Raw genomic sequence first — 19,812 nt, forward strand, 5'->3', positions numbered from 1 at the left:
TTGTGCTTATTACATTATTACAATGCAGATTTCTGTCGATTAACATATTTTGGTTTGTAAGTTATATTTTGTGAATGAAATGAATGTCACACGTTAGATATACTATGCTTTTGCTTAGTTAAGAGCCTTATAACTGCAAATTTCTACTGATACTTATAAAAGAAATTGGTAACTAATAAAGTAGTAGAACTGTTTGTTGTTGTGTTATTGCTGTAGATGAATATATATAAAAAAAAACAAAGCACTTAACAGCATAGTCCCATGACTTGAACGAATATTGATGTGTATTATCAAAATATTATAATTCGGCAAATGAGATTGCTTAATAATTTAGAAAGCCTCTCAATAAAATAGCCGCCAGATTTAAGTCATCCGTTGATTAATAAAGTATCCCTAACATAAAACTGATCAGACACTCTAAGATTTCTAATCTTTTCATTCTTTTCATTAACAAAAACAATAGTTCGATTAACGTCATGCTAAACGTTTTAATACAATACGTTTTGAAAAAAAAACAGGTATAGGGGTTAGATTATTTGATACTGCGCAAAAACGAAGTCGGTAAGGTACACTTTTCTTGAAAAACGAATTTAAAATAAAAAACGTAAAACAAGAGAAAGAAAAATATATGTGCGTGAACGTTTTCAGAAGACGCATTTGGGGTCTAAATTTCATAGCAGTAAACGAAGAATTGATGAAAATATTGGTTATTGTAGCTGGAACTCAAAAATATGACAGACGTCTCAATATTGACGTCAGTGGTACATTATGAAGACTTGTAGTTTCAAAACTGTTCCGAGTATTGAAAAAGTAAAAACAGTTTCTAACTGGACATATGGTCTTCTATTCGTATACCAATTTTCAGACATTAAGTGGAAAATTCGCTCATAGTCGCGTTGGATGAATACATATAGATTCATGATTTTTTTGATAGTTCAAAGACTTTCCATATTCTGTGTTTATAAGTATACTTTGAACTATTGTGATAATTACTTTTGGACTACATTTTGCATTTGTTGGTTTATTTTTCAAGTATGTATTTGTTTATGAAAACTGCCGAGTTTACGATGACGAAAAAAACCGAACGCAGTTTAGTCACGCTTTAATGAAATATTTGTGTCCGTCATTCACGCGCTCAATATGGTTTATTTACCGAAAGATACTGGTTTAATCACATTTATGTCTTTCTTAACATGCATACTATAAAATCAATTTGAAATTAAATGTTGTATGTTGACTTTGTGTTATATATTCTAAGAACTGATGGGTGTGCTTGTATAAACGGTTAGGTTTTCGTACCGTAAAGCTAAACGTATACCAGTTTTTTTGTAACAATTGTGTATACATGCACAAAGTAATATGATATCTAAATTGCTTTGCTCCTGGTTGAAACAGATACAGATAGTTCACCGAGGCTTTGGCCAATAACAGATAATAGTGTAGACAATTATAGGCAAACCATAATGCTATATGTACATAGAAACCTCAGTTCATTACATGTAATATGAATATACTTAAGGTTATTTTGAAGTCAATAGTGAATAAAGCATGTCTGATATAAAATGTACATTAAAGAGAAAGGTCAGATTGATAAAAATTATACTACTCAGGGTATGGTTTTATACAATTATCGTTGTTCGAGGGTATTCCGCCTGAAAAATAATGCGATTGATAATATAGGTATGATGAAATTTTCAAATTTTATACAAAAATAAGTTATGCCAATTTATGAAAAAATGCATCATAATTTTCACGTTATTGTGTACGTTATATTTGTTATTCATAACTACAGTATACGATTGAAGTTTTAAATATTATTAAGACAGAGAAGAACGTATACTCTTGTAACATGCGTTTATGGTTACTGGTATGTTCTGGGAAGCTCCATACACCTCTTAGAAAAGTCACGCGCAACAACGCACCAATTGAAAACCTAGATGAACTGATAGTAAATGAAACAAGCAAAATAAGATGAATATTTTTCGAAGAGAGTAAAATACAATTTTTTTTTAAACTCTTTTCAATTGCAATGTCCTTACGAACTTTTTAACATCATCGTTTCCGCTTTCCGCCTCCACATGGGAAACACGTGAAAAATACTTTGAATGGATTACCTGCCAAGAGGTTTTGAATACTCAACGAAACTATGTTTTTAAAACGGGTTATGATCACGATTGTTTTTATTTATTTAAATAATACAACGAAAACGAAAAAGACAAGTCCGTTAGTACTTCTGTGTGATTCAGTCATTTAGTGTTTCAATTGTTTATTTTTAGCGTAACTTTCGTATTTTTATTCTTTTTAAATGCCATTGTTTCATTTGCGCAAAGATATACAAGCCCTTTTGTTTTTCTTTTTTGTGACGCGTAATTAAATTACATACAACATTATATATGTATGATTTCGGGGACAAGACCACACACTTTAATTGCACACTTAAAATGATAGAGTGTCAATTTACGTTTGAACCATGTATACTTTGTAAATTCATTAGGAAAAAAATATTCCTTTAGTTACTTGATAACTTTATGTAGACAGTCGAACCCTACCGAGTGTTTTGAAAACGCAATGGGGCGAAAGTGTAAGGACACAATTGTAAACGACTGCATTGCATCTATGCGTTGGTCTTTATGAAAAATTACATAGAAATGGTTATAGGATGCCATCATCTGTTTGAATAAACATGTTTAGATGAACTTATATCCGGTTTCTCAAACAAATACAGTCCACCAGTTAAAGGCTCTAAGGGCATGTTAAACACAATTCGGAAAAGTGCTGATCGTCTTTAAATAGACTACGTGATCATTGAAAATTAATGAAAAAAAAACGTTTCTAATCCTCCGTTAGAACAGTTCATTACGCTAAACGACACATACTTGAAAGTAGAGCCGTATTTATAAGGCCGTCTAGGAAGCTCACAAGCTTTTGAAATGAATCATTAAAATATACTTTTATATTTTGATATGCAATTTAACTGGAAAATATACAAACCTTAAAATTAAGTCGAAGTTTATTCTAGAATGTGAAATACTATGCACAGGGTCGCATATTTTAGGAAATTTGAATTGAATACCTTTAAATAAAATGGTTAAATAATCATGAGATCATTTATCTATGTTTTTACATGAGTGAACGCGAATGAAGCTGTTGGTACGGTCGTCGATACATGTTTTGTCATTTGCCTAAAAATGATGACTTTTTTGCATTAAATCGAGTATTATGTAATGTATAAATGAGTAAGATACAACTAGAAATGGAATAAATAGACATACATGTAATTAATAATAAGTTAATCTTTGTAAATCTTAGATCACCATGAGTAATCAAGTTAGTATTACTGGGTATTTGGTTTCTAATGGATTTACGTCGTTATGAATGTATTTGTGTGGTTTCGGATTTGTCATTTAATACTTAATGCGGTTATTCACTAAAGACCTTTAAAACAGCAACCATGACTATTTTTTGTTACGCGCCTCCATAGTTCTGTTTACATGTTGATAAAACATTACAAGATATGTAGCTCTATATAATACGTTAAAAAACATCTGAGTGTGTGTATTTGAAGTACTCAGCACCACATACTGGTAAGATCTATATAGCCCTTACGTGTTATGATGATATTTGTCTTATTTTAAGCCGTAAACAGTATACAATTTGTTGCTTCATTTATATCGTTGTATCACGTTGCCTTGATGAATGTTGAATATCATTGAATATGTATTATTATACAATATAGCATATACACTGTTAAATAAATAGTTCAGTTTTAATGTATATTTGTTTACATGAGTTTTAGTGTTACAAATAAAATACTATAACAAACTACGAACTCACATCCACCGCCATATTATTTAGGCATTGAAGATATGCCACGTTTTAAACAAACACTTTTAACATGTGACAATGATAAAAATGCTACACCTGATTGCATCTGATAAAATACGGTTTTGAATATATTTGTCAATATTTAAACAATATATTTTGATATGCTTAATTCACTCATTAACAAAGCAGCTTGATTTACTAATATCTTGTTTGTTCCACACTGCCTTTATTGACAAAAGTACTTCTATATGACATTATAATTTAATAGCATGGGCGTTTGGGAATACATCGTTGCATGTTTATTAAAAGGATTCAGCATTTTAAAGTCTTGACATTGACACATCTGTACGCCAATCACAGAAAGAAAGTTTATGTCGATGCACTGCTTTTTGCTGAAGTCAGTTTCAAATTTTCATACACATCGCTGTCCTTGAATGGTGTTTGCTTACTGCTCTTTTCGGTTCTACATTGAAAATCTGAAACGCAACATAATCTTTTAAGTATGTTTCATTTGAGATTATTAACGTTTTGGGCATATAATGCATCCGGCATTATAATACTGAAACAGAATTGTTTGCCTGGATGGCAACTCAAATCTCAAGTTTTCTTCTACTTAAGTCAGTTCTCATCTGATTATTTTTTAAAGGAATATGTATTTTTAGAAATAGTTGACGGTCAAAATAATTGTCCACATTAATACATTAACCTCAAACATATATATATATATATATATATATATATATATATATATATATATATATATTCCAAAAGTATGTTTAATATGACGGGAACCATAATACCGCTAGAGCCGTTATGCGGAGGGGGAGTATATAGTTGCAATTACAAGTTGTTGTTGACATCAATAGAAAAAAAAATGAGACAGTTATTTTCGTAATTTTGGTGTTTTGTTTCACCGAAAGATCACACTTACTGACTTCAACATTTGGTGGATATTACACATCTGAAGATGGTTAGTTTTCTTTAAGTAAATCATAGGCTTATTTACTTTCTTGAAAAGAGATCATTTTCAGCATAAACAGCATACTATTTAAGAAAAGTTGTTTTATTGAAACAAATTTGATAATTATTTGTTACAATGAGTTACACGGTCATGCCCCTGGCATCGTCTTAAGCAATTTAAACGTGTATTTGGTAAAAACCCATCTCAATCTTACATGGTTATATATTATATCTTATATGTTTTCCATCTCTTTAATTTAAAATTAATCCGGCAGTTTAGAAATTGCAGGAATATTTCTCCGCCTAAAGTAAAGGAAACATGAATGAAACATGAAACTGAAGTTTAGTTTTCTCTTAAGTTGCCCTGGCTTTAAATGTATTACTTGATTCTTGATTTGTCATGTGCACTGTAGAAGAGTCAGTTCTTGTTAACAGCGCATTTAATTTATAAGCAAAGAGTTTAAATGCATGTTAGAGTTATGTGCTAGTACGTCGACTTTTCTTTAATAATAAATAAAGTGGTGGCACTAAAACATGTGTGTTAAAGCATATGAACCCTCCTAGTTAAAGGCAAAGGCAATTTGTTAAATTGAATATTTTTTAATAAATTGATAAAATTACTTTACTCCTTAATGAAGTAACCGTATGACTAAAGTTAGTAACACTCATCGTTTGTAATCGTCATAACACGTTGATAATAAAATGATACATACCAAGGTCAGAATAATCGGTAGGTGTTCTTGTGGGACCCATGGCAAGGTATTCGTACCTAAAATGAACAATATATTCGTTTTTTAGTGAAGTATTCAATGTAAGAGTGCATATTGAATGCCTTCAATGCACTGTTATTGTCATTAAAGTAGTTTAGAGCATTCAAATTTACCGAGTTTCATCATTTAGAGTACCTTCATCTCGAAGTCGGTCACTTTCTGAAATTGAGAAACCAGAATTAGCACAAAAAAAAGAAGAATAAATCTGATATGTGAAATATAAGATTGATTTATCTAAGTAAATCTACAGTCAAAACGAAAATTCAGTAAATTAATTTACTCGCATAGGAATTCAGTAAGTTGCAATCAAGCCGAACAAGTCCGACAATTAACCTTGTTTTGGGATATAACGACTTTAAAGTTTTAGTGTCTTAGAAATCGGTCAAGATGACAAGTCGTTCTAAGGATAAAAATAAGGTTGGCACACGAAGGAAGATAAACGAAAATATTAGCAAGCCTAATGTTCTGTAATACATTGAACATTAACAGTTTTTAGGTATACAATTCGATAACCAGCTAGATTTTTAATACAATATTTTCAAAACAATGTTCACGAAAATTGAATTTGGAACGATGGAAGACATTGATCAATGCAAAACTCTTCTTTTTGCTTTATAAACGAACGACGGAATGACGTCTAGCTAATTTAATTTAGCCCCCATCAAAGTCCAATACGCGCTGTAAATCAACTTAGAAAATAAAGGCTTCGAACTGTGTAAGCCTTCCCTTGTAATGGCTTCACAAGTTACAACCAATTATTCCTAACACAATTGAAAGAGTTAACGACATCGTTCTCAGAACATCGATTTTCAGTCCATTAAGTCATCAAGGGGCTCCATTAGTAACATATACACGTGTGTTTTAGAAAACTATTTGATACATCGTATCGTCCAGATTTTGTTCGATGTATGGGTATTATATCCTCTTAAGCAATTCAATATTTATAGAGTTCATATCATAGAGGGTATACTCTATCACTGCTTGTTTACATTATGCTATCAATTATTTACACGTTATTAAAAATAGGACAGGCGGGTGCCAAGCCCTAGTTACTTATTAACACACATGGACTAATCTCGACTTAATGAAATATTGCTACCAATAAATAAACGTTTATGCAGTATGACATACTCACCGTAACGACTTTGTCGTTTTCTATAGAAGAAAATAGCAAGCAGAACTGTGACAACTATTACAGTGCACATAGTGCCAACTGTCCCTCCAACGATTGTTCCAGTACCACTGTCAGAATTGGCTGACGTTGAAGATTCTTTGGTAGGATCAGTGTTAACTAAAATGCATATCTACGTACATTTTATACCTCGATGTACTTTAAATTTATGAAACATGTATTATGTGAGATCATAACCACAACATAATTAGTAGAAAAGAAATTCTAATAGTGTATGTCATCTTTTAGTCAAGCTAACTATGTGTTTATGATGATATACTAAGCTGACCTTTTAACGACTTTCGCCCTGCCCTGTCAATGTAATTAAAAATTGATATACAAGTCTGATGCGCTTATTCGAATATTCAGTTAATTGACTCATGACCATTAAATAATTATCTAAATAAAAGGTGTTGTTAAGTAAAACTTAAAGTTAAAAAATGCGCGTTAATAGTTTGACTCCTTCTTTTACCATTTTCGACGTGTTCATTTAAAGTGATAAAGAAGAAGTAATGATGGGCGTACACTTGGAGCAAGTTCTATTTTGGCAAATATAAAATTTGATTTCAAGATATTTATTTAATATTTAAATAGTATTTGGCAACATTGGCTATACCACAGAAAACATAGAAAACATCCTGCTGTTACGATCGGTCTGTTTTCTACTTTGAAAATTCCAACAAAAAAACTCTTCAATGCCTAATAACAGAATTTCAATCCTAAAAAAAAATCTTGATTCGAATGAATTACAAAGATCGCGGTCGTTTAATTGGCATTTTGCAGGCCGGCCACTCATTCAGTAACGTATGTTATGTATGCTATTTATATCGCAATGATTCTAATTACAAAACAGAAACGGTTCCAATATAGTCATTAAACCGGGATTATGTTTAAACGTTTTGCTACTGATTCTGTTTCTGTAGTTTTTCGCATAAATATTGTAAACGGACAAGAGCCGGCCGAACTTGTACCCCAAAAATGGATAAATGCTGTAGTGCAGACGTCGAGGTAAACGAATAAACGATCGCGAGTGCGTTTTTCCTGAAACAAATATAGTGGTAGTTATGTGAATGGGAGCCAGTTGGCCGAAGTGTCGTTACGTATAAAGACAGACTTGGTTATTGCTCCTGAGGAACATTTACGCTGATGGATATCAGCATGATATTTTCATCACATTGCAGTTCTCCAAAGTCGCATGGTATTCCTACCGGCCCATTACGCGAGAGCGACACATGAGGTAATAGAGCGGCAGAACATCCGTCGGCTGCCTTTCCCTTCAAAGTCGCAATATCTTAACATTATTTAACTTGATAGGAACGAGTCGGAGGCGACCGGAACCCACTCGCAAGCTACGTGAACTAATTTTGGCCGTTGTACAAGAAGGGAGAAATATTCCCAAACGTTTAATACGAAACTACACAATGTCCATGAGACAAAGGCGTGTGCACGTGGTAAGTACCACGAGAGAACAAGCAAAATAAGGTATTAGTTACTATCATGTACTGATAAGGTTATGATTCTGTGACTTTTCACAGTGACGTACTTTATTTGTTTTAAATGTTTTCTTTATGTTTTTTGTTTAATTGAAATTAAATTTCTATGATGTTCGTATAACTTGTTGAATTAATAATATCTAACATTTTGAAGTTATCTTTTAACCAAACAATACAGCTATACTGAATTATAAAAGTGTCCGGATTAGAAGTGGCCCCAAGTGTATCGGTATTTATGCACACACATCTCTTACTGTCTTCAACAATGAGAAACGTTTCGATCATGCTGCCAATTTCGTTTTGCACCATTACGGAGTAATTTCCGTAGTCCCAGGGTTCTACGCTTGATATAATAAGCGAAGATGACATGGTATATGTAGTGTTGATAAACACTCGGTTAAGTGTGGTTGTGTCAAACGGAATTCGCAAATTGCTTGAACTGTTGGTCCATATGAAAAACATTGGTGGTGGGTTCGAAAAAACACTGAAATTTAAAATTGCCTTTTCCCCAGGTATAGTTTTTATTGTTGTCGATTGCCTGTAGGCAGACGGGTACATAGGAGGACCTGGATTTAAACAAATTACAATATTGCATCAAAACACAGCTCGTTATCAGGCGCTATAATTACGAAAGAAAATCTGATTCGTTATAAATCTTCATATCATTTCAAAGACGATTCTGACTTTTTTTTTGTATTATATGTTTTGATGTCGAGTAAGCCGATATCCGGATTTTTCCTACAGATAATACGTGTTGAGAATTTATGTCATAAAAAGTGTGTTAATAATGATTAGTAAAAATATCACTCGGAATCAGATCAGTATTAATTATATCATTACTTACATTTTACATCCACTATTACGCTTCTTATGTCGGGTTGCATACGGTTGTGCTTGTTGGCAGACACACACGTAAACAGACCGATATCCTCTAAGCACGAACTTTTCTTGGTGTAATGTAACTGATTACTTCCAGTTATATATATTAGGACGGACCCAATAGGTGATAACATTGTAATATTAGCAGGAGGATCACTGTCTACACAGCATTCAAATGTTAGATCATTGCCGTGAGATACCATAGTGTTCTCAGCTATAAATGTTTCAATTGACGCTTTATCTAAACATAAAGAAAACAAACAACATTAGCATTCCATGCCAGTTCATGTTTATGCAAGGGTAAATACTGATTAGGCTAGTGATGACACTTTTCCTGTGCATGCTAAATATATAATGATACTACAATGCGGTAGTTCGGGAATCAGAAAATATCCAAAACATCATTTAAACTAATATACTTACATTTAACATCCACATAAACGCTTTCCCTATCGCTTCCACGTATTTCTGGACATCCAGTAGGTTGCATAATATTTTGAGCAAAACATGTATATACACCTTCTTTCGTCCGAGATATATTCTTAATGACGAGGTATTGGTCCGATGTATTTCTATCAGGTTGGTGTAAACTTGTCCAAAAATATGATGTGACGTTTGGGTTTCCCGGTTCCGCGTTACAAATTAAACTGAAGTTTTCACCTTCAGGGACTTCAATGATTGTCCTAAAGTTTGATATCTTCGGTGGATCTAAAATATAACACATTTAAAAACCTGTCCTTTAAGAAAATTAAGGTGTTAATACTTAGATATATACTTGAAAGATGATCCTTTTGGATCATAAAATACATCTAAATTATGAAATATTCAGTGATCCCGAATGACCAAAATATAAATTACTACATAAACAATCCCCGTCCAACATTTGTCGTCCTTTGTGGTATATTTTGTTGTTAATGTTTTGCGACTTAAATTTGCGTTCATATAATAAGATATTGAGCTCTCTAGTTAACAATTACCAAGCCAAAATTGTGACATTCAAACTTTTTTTTTAAAGGTCAAACTTTATCCAGCACGTATCCGGTCAGTGAAATAGTGATACATAAATATAAATCAAATTCGTAAATCATTGACTAAATATACGTTTAGAAAACTTTCAAATATCGCCAAATGAGTACTGCACATAACATTTTTTTTTTATTCTGTCTGGTATACAATCTCCAAACGAATCGACAACAAGCAATGTCACAAATAACTAATAAAGCATAATTATATGTTTAACAACAATGTATTTGCAAAGCAGAAGTATGTCCTGTTAATTGTCAAGTTCAATAAATCTTTATTTTTCCTGATGCATTTACAATAACTGAAATATCTAGATATCCTTGACGCAGCTGTGTACCATATGGATGTAAACATGTAAATAGTAAAATCAATACCTTGAGAATGGAATAAATCAAATCTAACAGAGGTCCTACAAAGAATGGCAAAATCATACCAAAATAGGGTTGTTTGAAAGTTAAAGCAAAAAATGAATGTGTTTGAACTATAAAGCAAGAGAACGTCCCGTTTAGGTTAGTAATATTTTGTTATAGAAAACAGTTCAGACTTATCAAAGTAGGAATATCGCACAGATATTCGTTAAGGTAAACTTAACGTTCACTGAATGCAAGCAAAATATTGACGTAATTGTTAAAATCTCACTTAAAACATCGAGATAAAAACTTGACGTCATCGATGATGAAATACTCTTCCCGTATGAAGCGTTCATGGTATTATGGGCAGTGCAGAAATACTCCGAGGCATGGCTTCTTAACACATTTGTAATGTAAAACTGACTTGAATGTTTTCCATCAGACCAGAAGTAAGTTGGTGGTGGATTTCCGCTCGAAGAACAGTTAATGTACAATGCTTCACCGATAATGACTTTGATATAGTGTCCGCTTTCGACCCTCATACTTGAACATGCAAGAAGTTGAAGATTTGGACGCGTAGATGGATCTGAAATAGAAACATAAACGTGCTATAAGAAATCGGAAGTTTGAATTTGTTGTTTCCAAATTAACAGACTTACTGCAATAAAGTCAATTGTTAGTCAATAAGAACGACACAAACATAAAACATCCACTTGGAGTTTAGCGTTGGTAATTCTTTCTTGTTCAATTATTTCATGTCCAGTTGGAAGAAGCGTATTAGATGCATTGCAGACGATTTCTGTATCACCAATGAATGCTCGATGATATAACTGTCCAACTGTATTGCCTGTCCATGTATAATTCGGGGCAGGATATCCGTCTGCTACACACGCGAGAGTAACGTTGTCGTTTTTGATAACTGCAATACTCGTAGAGCGGATACAAATACCGTTCTTGTTATCGAAATGGAAATATACATCCTTTGGATGATCTATAATGAAAATTGTTACACTTGTATAATGATCAATATCTCTTAATCACTTAAAAAATAAGACCTATATCAAATTTCTTAAACTGTATGACCAAAACTGCTAAATTCTTTTGATGAATTTAATGTTAAAATACAAATGAAATCAAACTTAAGCCTTCAATATTCTCAATATACTTTATAAAAATTCATTTGAAACAATGCTTTATATATCTAAAGTCTTCATTTAATTTAATGTAAAGCATAATGTGTACAATACAATAACAGTAAGGCAAATAATAATCAATATAGCATTTTTATCATGTTTGAATGATGATCGAGGAATTAAATGGCGGCTATATTATAGGTTGGTTAATGATATTATTATGTTATTAACATTCTGTTATTCAATATCAATCTTACAGTGTGCACGAAGTGAAAATGTAGCATTTCTGTTTCCACCCATGTTGTCTCCAATGCTGGGTGTCATTGTATTTTGAATATACAAATTATAAATCCCATCATTTTCGATTTGCATAGAAGGTATAAATAATATGTTTCTCTTTGTGCAGTTTCCGTTTGGAAAACACCATATGAATGTAGTAGGTTCTGGATTAGCATCGCTAGTACATGTCATTGTAAAGTTCGAAGCTACAGAAACATTAACTGGTCCACTTCTAATTGTCGCCGTACCAATTTTACACTTTGGCTCAGATGGTGGATCTATAAAGTATAACGTATGATGTGCTTGTGTTATACACTTCAAAACAATTACGACATATATCAATTTAAACCGTTTTCATGTCAAAATACTGTTATACACTTACATAATACGTGGACAGAGACTTTCCTTTCATCTGACCACCCAAGAACATGTGATGCTTTACAGATGCACACTGAATCATTATGAATCCCTGAAATCCAAGTTATGTTACTGGTTGCACCCGTAGAAGTGTTGTTGTTTGTTTGATTTCCTCCGTAGCACGACCATGTCAAAGTTGCAAACGGTTTACCACCACGAACGTCACATTGAAGACGTTGAATAGTTGGAGCATTCCGGATCATGTAAAAGTCGGAATAACTTTCGTTTTTATTTATCAATATACTAGTCTCCGGGTTGTCTGAAAGAAAGGTCATGTTTTTTTCATTCATCAATTATTAATTAGTCATAACAATTAACATTCCAAATGACACAATGAATATGACATTCCATGTTCTATTCGTTTTTAGGGTGAAATTTTTTGCCCCAAATTCGATACCGCAGATATTAGTATTCAGTACATAATGTATCAGGGGCCCAATCCATAACCGTTTTTATCCAAAATACTTATTAAAATGCATTCACATACATAAACTAAGTTATTTTTTTTTCATTTTCTCTAAATACACATATTAAATAAAAAAACCGGGTATGTTTCTGATTGTAAGTTAATTCAAAATAAGTTATGTTTCTAGTTATACTTACATCTCACATTTAAAATAAGTTTTCTACTTGATGCTACATTGGACAATGAATTACTTGCATTGCAATACACGGCTTCTCCATCTTCATTTCTACTGACGTTAAGACTAAGGCTGCTTGTTGTGTTGTACGTCCTGTCGGTATTCTTTTTAACCGATGCACTCAGTTTTAAAGAAATCTCTAAATCATCATCATAAGCGTTTCTGGTTTTGTTGTCAAGAAACCATGTGATATTCGCCGCCGGAATACCAAAAGGCGACTCGCAGGTTAAGCGTACCAATCCTCCTTCCTGTATATCAATCACCTCTTGTATGTCTTCCAGTATTGTTGCCGATTGAATTGGTACTGAAATGTGTTTCTTTAAAACGTTCAACGATATGCCAAAGATACTTTAAGATTTTTTTAACCAGGCTTATCTAAGGTATGCACATCAATATCCCCTATATTGGAAAAAGGGTCACATTTGTGTTGTGATTTTTTTTCTTATTGAAGATTTTTGTGTGAACGGCAAGTTTTATTCAGCAATTATAATATTCTCTTTTCAACATGTACATCAGTTTTGTCTAAATGTAGTATAAGTATATCCTATGATTAAGATATAATGTTTCTTAGAATTGTTTTCCCGGCACGCTTAGGCAATGTGACGCAACATTATTTTAATTTCCTGATTGTTTAGTTAAATGCACGGATAGAAGTTTTACAACAGAATTCAATTAAGAAATTCTACAATCAATGGCATAAATTTCGCATAATGCTATATTCTCTAGGTAGAAAGGGCTTCAAATGTTGTAAACATGTACTTATGTTTATTTAATTTGAATTGATAATATTGAAGTTTCTTATTATCGTCTTTTGAAATGTTTGAATGTTTTTTTTTTCAAAACATGATGGCACAGTTTAAAATTGACTCTAAAGTAGTATCATTTTATTTCAAAAATGTGTACTTTTACATTCAACAACGGACATTTTAGTACAGTAGATCTATCAGCTTAACGTAATCTTTATTATTTTGCTCGTATATTGTTTATTAGGTTGTATGAGTAAAGCATCGATTTTGTTCTCGTGTAATGTATACATTTTGCTGATAAAAAATGTAAGAAGTCGTTAAAAGTGCATTACTTCATAATTATTGTGTTCATAAATATTTGAAAACACAGCGAACTCAATTTTGTCGAAAAGCGTTCGGAATCATATTGAATAATCAAAACTTGGTAATTTCGGGCCTGAAACGACTTTCTTTTGAATAGGTATTTCGTTTTTACGATTCAGTGTTCGTTCAAAAAAAATAATGGATTTCTAAATTTGCATTTAAATAAACATCCATCAAGAAAGACACTTTAAACGTTAATTTCAATATGATAAAATAAAGGAATATTTCTCACCTATGATGCTGATATAAACTACATTGCTTTTTATTGAGTTTGCTCCAAAACAGAACCAACCATCGCCATTGTTATTTCTCGTTAGAGGCTTTGTGTGACATATGTACCGTTTCGAATTATCACAGAAGCAGTCGAAGAGAACCTCATCTCTGACAATATACTGAATACAGGCGCCTGATGTTGTGTTGTATAACACGTAAGCAGCGCTAGTAAAAGAATTGTTCGATGATACGTACACAAATTGGATATATGCCTGAGGCATCTGTGTAGAGCATGTCAGGGTAAGTTGTTTCTTTTCTTCTATGTTTGATTTATTTACCTCTAAAGTGATCGAGTCGCTGCCTATAAAATAATAAAAGCGAATTGCAATGTCATATTTTTGTACGAAATACAATGCAATGCAATTAGTGTATGCTACTTTACGATGGATATTATAAATTAAATAGCTCAGTATTTCAACTTTCAGTTTTAGTCTGCTCATTATGATGGAAATACGAAGTAAATGGACATTTCTACCAATCGTTTACAACAGTCCGAATTTTATCAAAAGAATAAAGTATATAAAGAGTCGTGTGGTGGATATAAGTCTGATCATGGAAAAGTGGAAACTATAGGAACAAGCAATTCATCAACCAATGCAATTGAAAAAAGCAATGATATGTTTTCATGATTGAAATTCAGTTTGGGGTCATTTATGCGATATTGAATGTCAACATGGTAATTTCAATGAAGCGCGCTAGATTCGTGTTATTCAGAAATACAGATGTTCAGTATTTACATTCAGACATAATGTCCATGAGTATACAATTGTGAAAAGAAAAATATCAATAGATCAATGCCATATTTACATTATGCATCTATAAAAATACATGCCAGTATATCAAGTATGTGACAGTGAGGGATCAGCGCGCATGAACAGTTTATATATATTTTAGTCACAATAGCAATGGTTCGTATTTCTTGAACTAAATGCATAATTAAAGTACATGGCAAATTTTCTTTTCACTTTTACATTTTCGGATTGCATAAATGTTTTTTAGTGATAAACCATTAACTACTTACTAAATAATTCATAATTTTATATCTACATATTTATAATCATAATAATTAGTATGTTCAGCCATTGTCTGAATACATTTACAGGTCTTCTATATGTAACAAAGATGCTTTACCAGACTCCTCGTAGATGAAATCATTTTTTGTCTAATTTCAACAGCCTTTTACCAAAAAAGGGAAATTAGTTAAGCAACAATTTCTCATCTCGAAATCGCGTATAAATAGAGCATTTGAACGGGCATGACCACTTGCAATTAAATGTTTTATTTCTAAAAAAATAAACATGTATTCAACACAAAGGATTAAAGTCTCTTTCATAATATCTGTTGTAAAACTTTGGAACGTAATCAAGATAGTCCTTGCTAAATAGTTAAGTATAGGTTTTTATATGACCATTCAGGAGTTACCCTGAAACATACTTGCGTTACACGTTACTGTTGGATTAACCAGTACGGCATTTAAGCGGATCATGCATTTCAAAATATGTTTAATATAAATATATAACTGTGGGGATATTTCTTATGAAACATAGGTTTTATATTCTTAAACGATACACAGAAGGTATGCATGTTAAGTAAATATAAATATTGATAAGAAAAACAAAACACATAAACAAAGAAATAATGCCGTGTAACAAAGAACCAGGAAGAACAGAGACGGCTACTATAGGGTTTTAAAAATGTACTCAATAGAAAATATCAAAATCAAATACTACCTAGTATCCAAATATAAACTTTACGGGTACGCTGCTGTAGTTTCATATCAATACAGTAATGTGAATATTTGCTAAATGTCATTGCGTTATTGTTAATGAGGTCTGTTTTTATTTACATTCTTGTCATACCGAAAACTAAACTGATCATGCAAGCATAACATACAAATATTTAATATGAATCGTTTTCTAATTTGCGACGGCGAATAAATGCACTGAAAAAAGAAATAAATTACAACCATTATTCCGTGTTAATTGGTTTGAAGTGAAATTCATCTTACCGAATGTCTTGAAAAGTGATAAGAGACACACGCACGTAATTGTCTTCATATTCCGTTTCATTATGTAATAAAAACACTGCTAAGCTATCCAAGTTTAAGGGAAGGTTTATTTGTTTATTTCACGTTAATCGTTTAGTCTTGATGTCATTTTACTTGCATGAAGTGAAGAAAAATACAAGTTCACTTCCTTCTAGGTTCGTTTTTATCGGGTACGCATATTTGCAATGGCATGTATATATCTTAAATCAATATTTTAAACTGACAAGCATGTTTAAGGTACAGGTTCTGATAGCTTAATTCAACAAACTTAACATATCTAATTCAAGCCTTCTAATTAATTTAATCTGGATATTCACTTTTTTACTTAAATCCCAAACATTTATGTCAAACAAATATACATATAAAAGGTTCGCCAAATGTTATTGATGAATAGATACGCACGTTCATACATGTATTTTATTCAAAGGTTTGCTAAGCTAAAACAATAAGAAAGGAAACTTTGACTAAAGTTTTGCTGTGATTTAGTATTAAGGTGAAATGAAACTGTTCATCTAGTAAATCTGAAATAACTGAGTAGATAATATCAATTGCAGTTTTTGTTCATTGCTTATAGTAACAATATGTTACTTTGTTAATACCGATATGTTGTTCTTTGCACAAAATTCTAACGTTTTATGGAGCTCTTGCGTATTTTGTGACACTCGAACCTTGTACGTGTTTGTTTTTACAGTTCTATTTTGCTATTCTTTAGCGACTTTGAAATACACACACCAATTATTTAACTCCTTTCATTTAAACCATGGATATGGGGAAGAATGTGTTCACAATGTTCGCGAAAACTAGCACAATTATGACTTCTTGGACTCTTTTCGACTGATTACATTGCATAATGCGATTGACCCATGCATTAAACGAAGAGATTTGGGATTAGTAGACGTCGGTATGTTGTTTACATAAGAGATATTTCTGCCAAATTCAGGTCCAAACAATATGATATCTACGGGTCCTGGAATGTCGTTTTTCTTCACTTTACTCATAAGATACAGTTTAAGGTGCACACTCGTTATTAGTTTAAACGTTCTATATTTAACAACGATTAAGAAGAAAGTTATAATAACTTATACTAAGTAAATATCGATGGCATGAAGTTGCTCGGGAGTGTGGTCTTGCGTTGTTGATGACACAGGAGAAAGCGAACCTGTCAAAGTTAGTAACCAATAGCCTAACTTACAGGTGTCAAGGCTGGGGCCGTTCGATTCAATGATGGTCATACTTAGCTCTTTATAATACCTTGTACTAACGTAATGCAACGAAAAACAAATGAAGTATCGGCGTTTAATGTTAAACAACTTATAAAACAACTATTACTATATATTAAATTGAATTGCCAAATCAGGTAGATAGTATTTGCTTCGAGGAACCAACGCCATACCCGATGAACAACAGTGCATACAACTGTAACAGTTATTTTTCGTGCATTACGGAGTGGTTTTGTTATGTAATGACTACTTACAACTCACGAAACTCATAAGGGCATATTGTTTGGTGGCTAAATATAGACAAAACGAAGATTCCGTATTATTTTCCCTTTGTACATTATGCCGTGTAACGCATTGCGCTAAGTTGGGGATATAGTTGAGGTTATAAATAAGCTATAAGCACCCCTAGTATTGTACATTATTTATGTAGTGTACTGTTTGTGGGGTTTTGTGTTGTTGTTCCATGTTTCTGATTTTTGAGTGTTGCTTTTTTGTGCTCTATGTCATTCGCGTTGACCCTGTGCCATTAAACGGGTTTTATGTTTAAACTTTTGACTGATGGTCTTGTTTGTGTAGTTTTTTTAATATAAATATCAAACTGCTTTGCTGAAGAATGAAATACCTGTGTTGTTATAAAGCATAAACTTATGCTCAGTATAATGTTATTTCTTTCTAAAAAATACAATAACAAAATTACTATTACGGTTAATATCAATATGGCTTTATTTAATTCAGTTCGGAACGTTTAAAACGTTCAAAATTAGTAATAACTAGAGGAAATGTTTATGACCGATATATCGTCTTAGACTAAGATTACTCGACCTATGATTTATTTTATGTATGAATTATATTCTTAGCTGGTAAAAACAAATCGTTGTTTTCATTTATATATCATACCTAACTTAATAACAGACATACTCACTCTGTATATTGTATGAAAGCATGTTGTTCGTATAAGATATTTTTCGACACTTTATTGAAACCTGTCAACTGAGAAAAAATTCTTTTTCTTCTTCTTCTTCTTCTTCTTCTTCTTCTTCTTCTTCTTCTTCTTCTTCTTCTTCTTCTTCTATAAACAATTGTGCAGTGTGATTTTAGTCATATGCTTAAAACTTAACAAATATGACAACAGATGGGAAGTATGTTCAACGTGCGCCATCATTCTCTTCCGGATGGCTGCACTAAACAATTTATAAAGTGGATTAAAACAACACAAACAGTCATACGAAGAAAGGCAGTTGAAGAATATTATCTTAATGTCAGGGTAAACATTCAAACTTGTTTCAAGTGTGTTCAATTACTTTCCTGGTTTATTGTTCATTTTTTAACTCTTCTAACGTTTTATTTTTATCAAAGAACTGTTTACATTGAAAGGACCGAAGCGCCTCTAGTTGTATCTCGAGAATAATGCATTTTATGCAATATTTATAATGTGGGATACTGGTGAAAAAAAACAACGTATTTCGTGTTCTTGAATTCATAGTTGTCTATTATAAGATGTTCCTTTCACAACGGTTCAGTTATTATAATGAAATGCCCTTGACATACTAGAAATAGCAAATACTGTAATATTCAAGTAATCTTAAATCTGTACACTTTATCATGTATTGCCACTTTTTCTTAATAAGGTTTAGCCTGATTTATATGAAATTGGAAAGTGTCAGGGATCATCATCATCATCATCATCATCATCATCATCATCATCATCATCATCATCATCATCATCATCATCATCAGCAGCAGCAGCAGCAACAACAACAGCAGTAACAACAGCAGCAGTAGTAGCAGCAGCAGCATATTCATCGTCATCAACGTCGTCATCAACATCATCATCAACATCACCATCACCATCATCATCATCATCATCATCATCATCATATTGTAATTAAAAACATGTTCTCGGAACTTTTTAGGTCGAAAAAAAAAAAAAAAAAAAAGGGAAAATGTAAATATAAGTATTGATTCTTCTTTTTTGTGCGATCATACAGTATGAACGCTCGGCCGCGATTTTGCAAATTTTCAAAGAATCGCTAGCGCGTTTATACTGCATGAAAACACAAAAGGTACGAATTAATTCTTATATGGAACGTAGATGATGACCCGCAGGAAAATTACATTGTGGCATTGATCACAGGTCCTACAATCCTGCTGATCGTCTTAAGATATTCGGTCAATAAATGCGGTTCAAAGAGATTCAAATAAATAGACCAGGATGTGAATTG

General features: G+C 32.3%; 1 protein-coding gene across 10 annotated transcripts; it reads right to left on the bottom strand.

The window, feature by feature from the left end:
* Positions 1 to 3,785: 3,785 nt before the first annotated feature.
* Positions 3,786 to 16,507, bottom strand: LOC128233752 (hemicentin-2-like). Of its 10 annotated transcripts, XM_052947582.1 has the most exons (14): positions 16,332 to 16,507; positions 14,283 to 14,624; positions 12,904 to 13,245; positions 12,266 to 12,559; positions 11,862 to 12,161; positions 11,172 to 11,462; positions 10,761 to 11,057; positions 9,522 to 9,806; positions 9,064 to 9,339; positions 8,465 to 8,785; positions 6,691 to 6,846; positions 5,669 to 5,714; positions 5,499 to 5,554; positions 3,786 to 4,301 (listed from the first exon to the last, which is right to left on the bottom strand). In XM_052947582.1, exons 1-14 carry the CDS (start codon positions 16,390 to 16,392, stop codon positions 4,195 to 4,197), a joined length of 3,174 nt encoding a protein of 1,057 aa, XP_052803542.1. In that variant the 5' UTR covers positions 16,393 to 16,507; the 3' UTR covers positions 3,786 to 4,194. The 10 variants fall into 10 exon arrangements, 8 of the variants coding, with proteins under 8 accessions (XP_052803542.1, XP_052803548.1, XP_052803541.1 ...); XM_052947588.1 differs by lacking the exon at positions 14,283 to 14,624; XM_052947581.1 differs by lacking the exon at positions 16,332 to 16,507 and having other exon boundaries at positions 8,474 to 8,785; positions 14,283 to 16,316.
* Between the last annotated feature and the right edge of the window lie 3,305 nt (positions 16,508 to 19,812).

This window comes from Mya arenaria, chromosome 5 (assembly GCF_026914265.1).
Source record: "Mya arenaria isolate MELC-2E11 chromosome 5, ASM2691426v1".
NCBI classification, from domain to species: Eukaryota; Metazoa; Mollusca; class Bivalvia; order Myida; family Myidae; genus Mya; species Mya arenaria.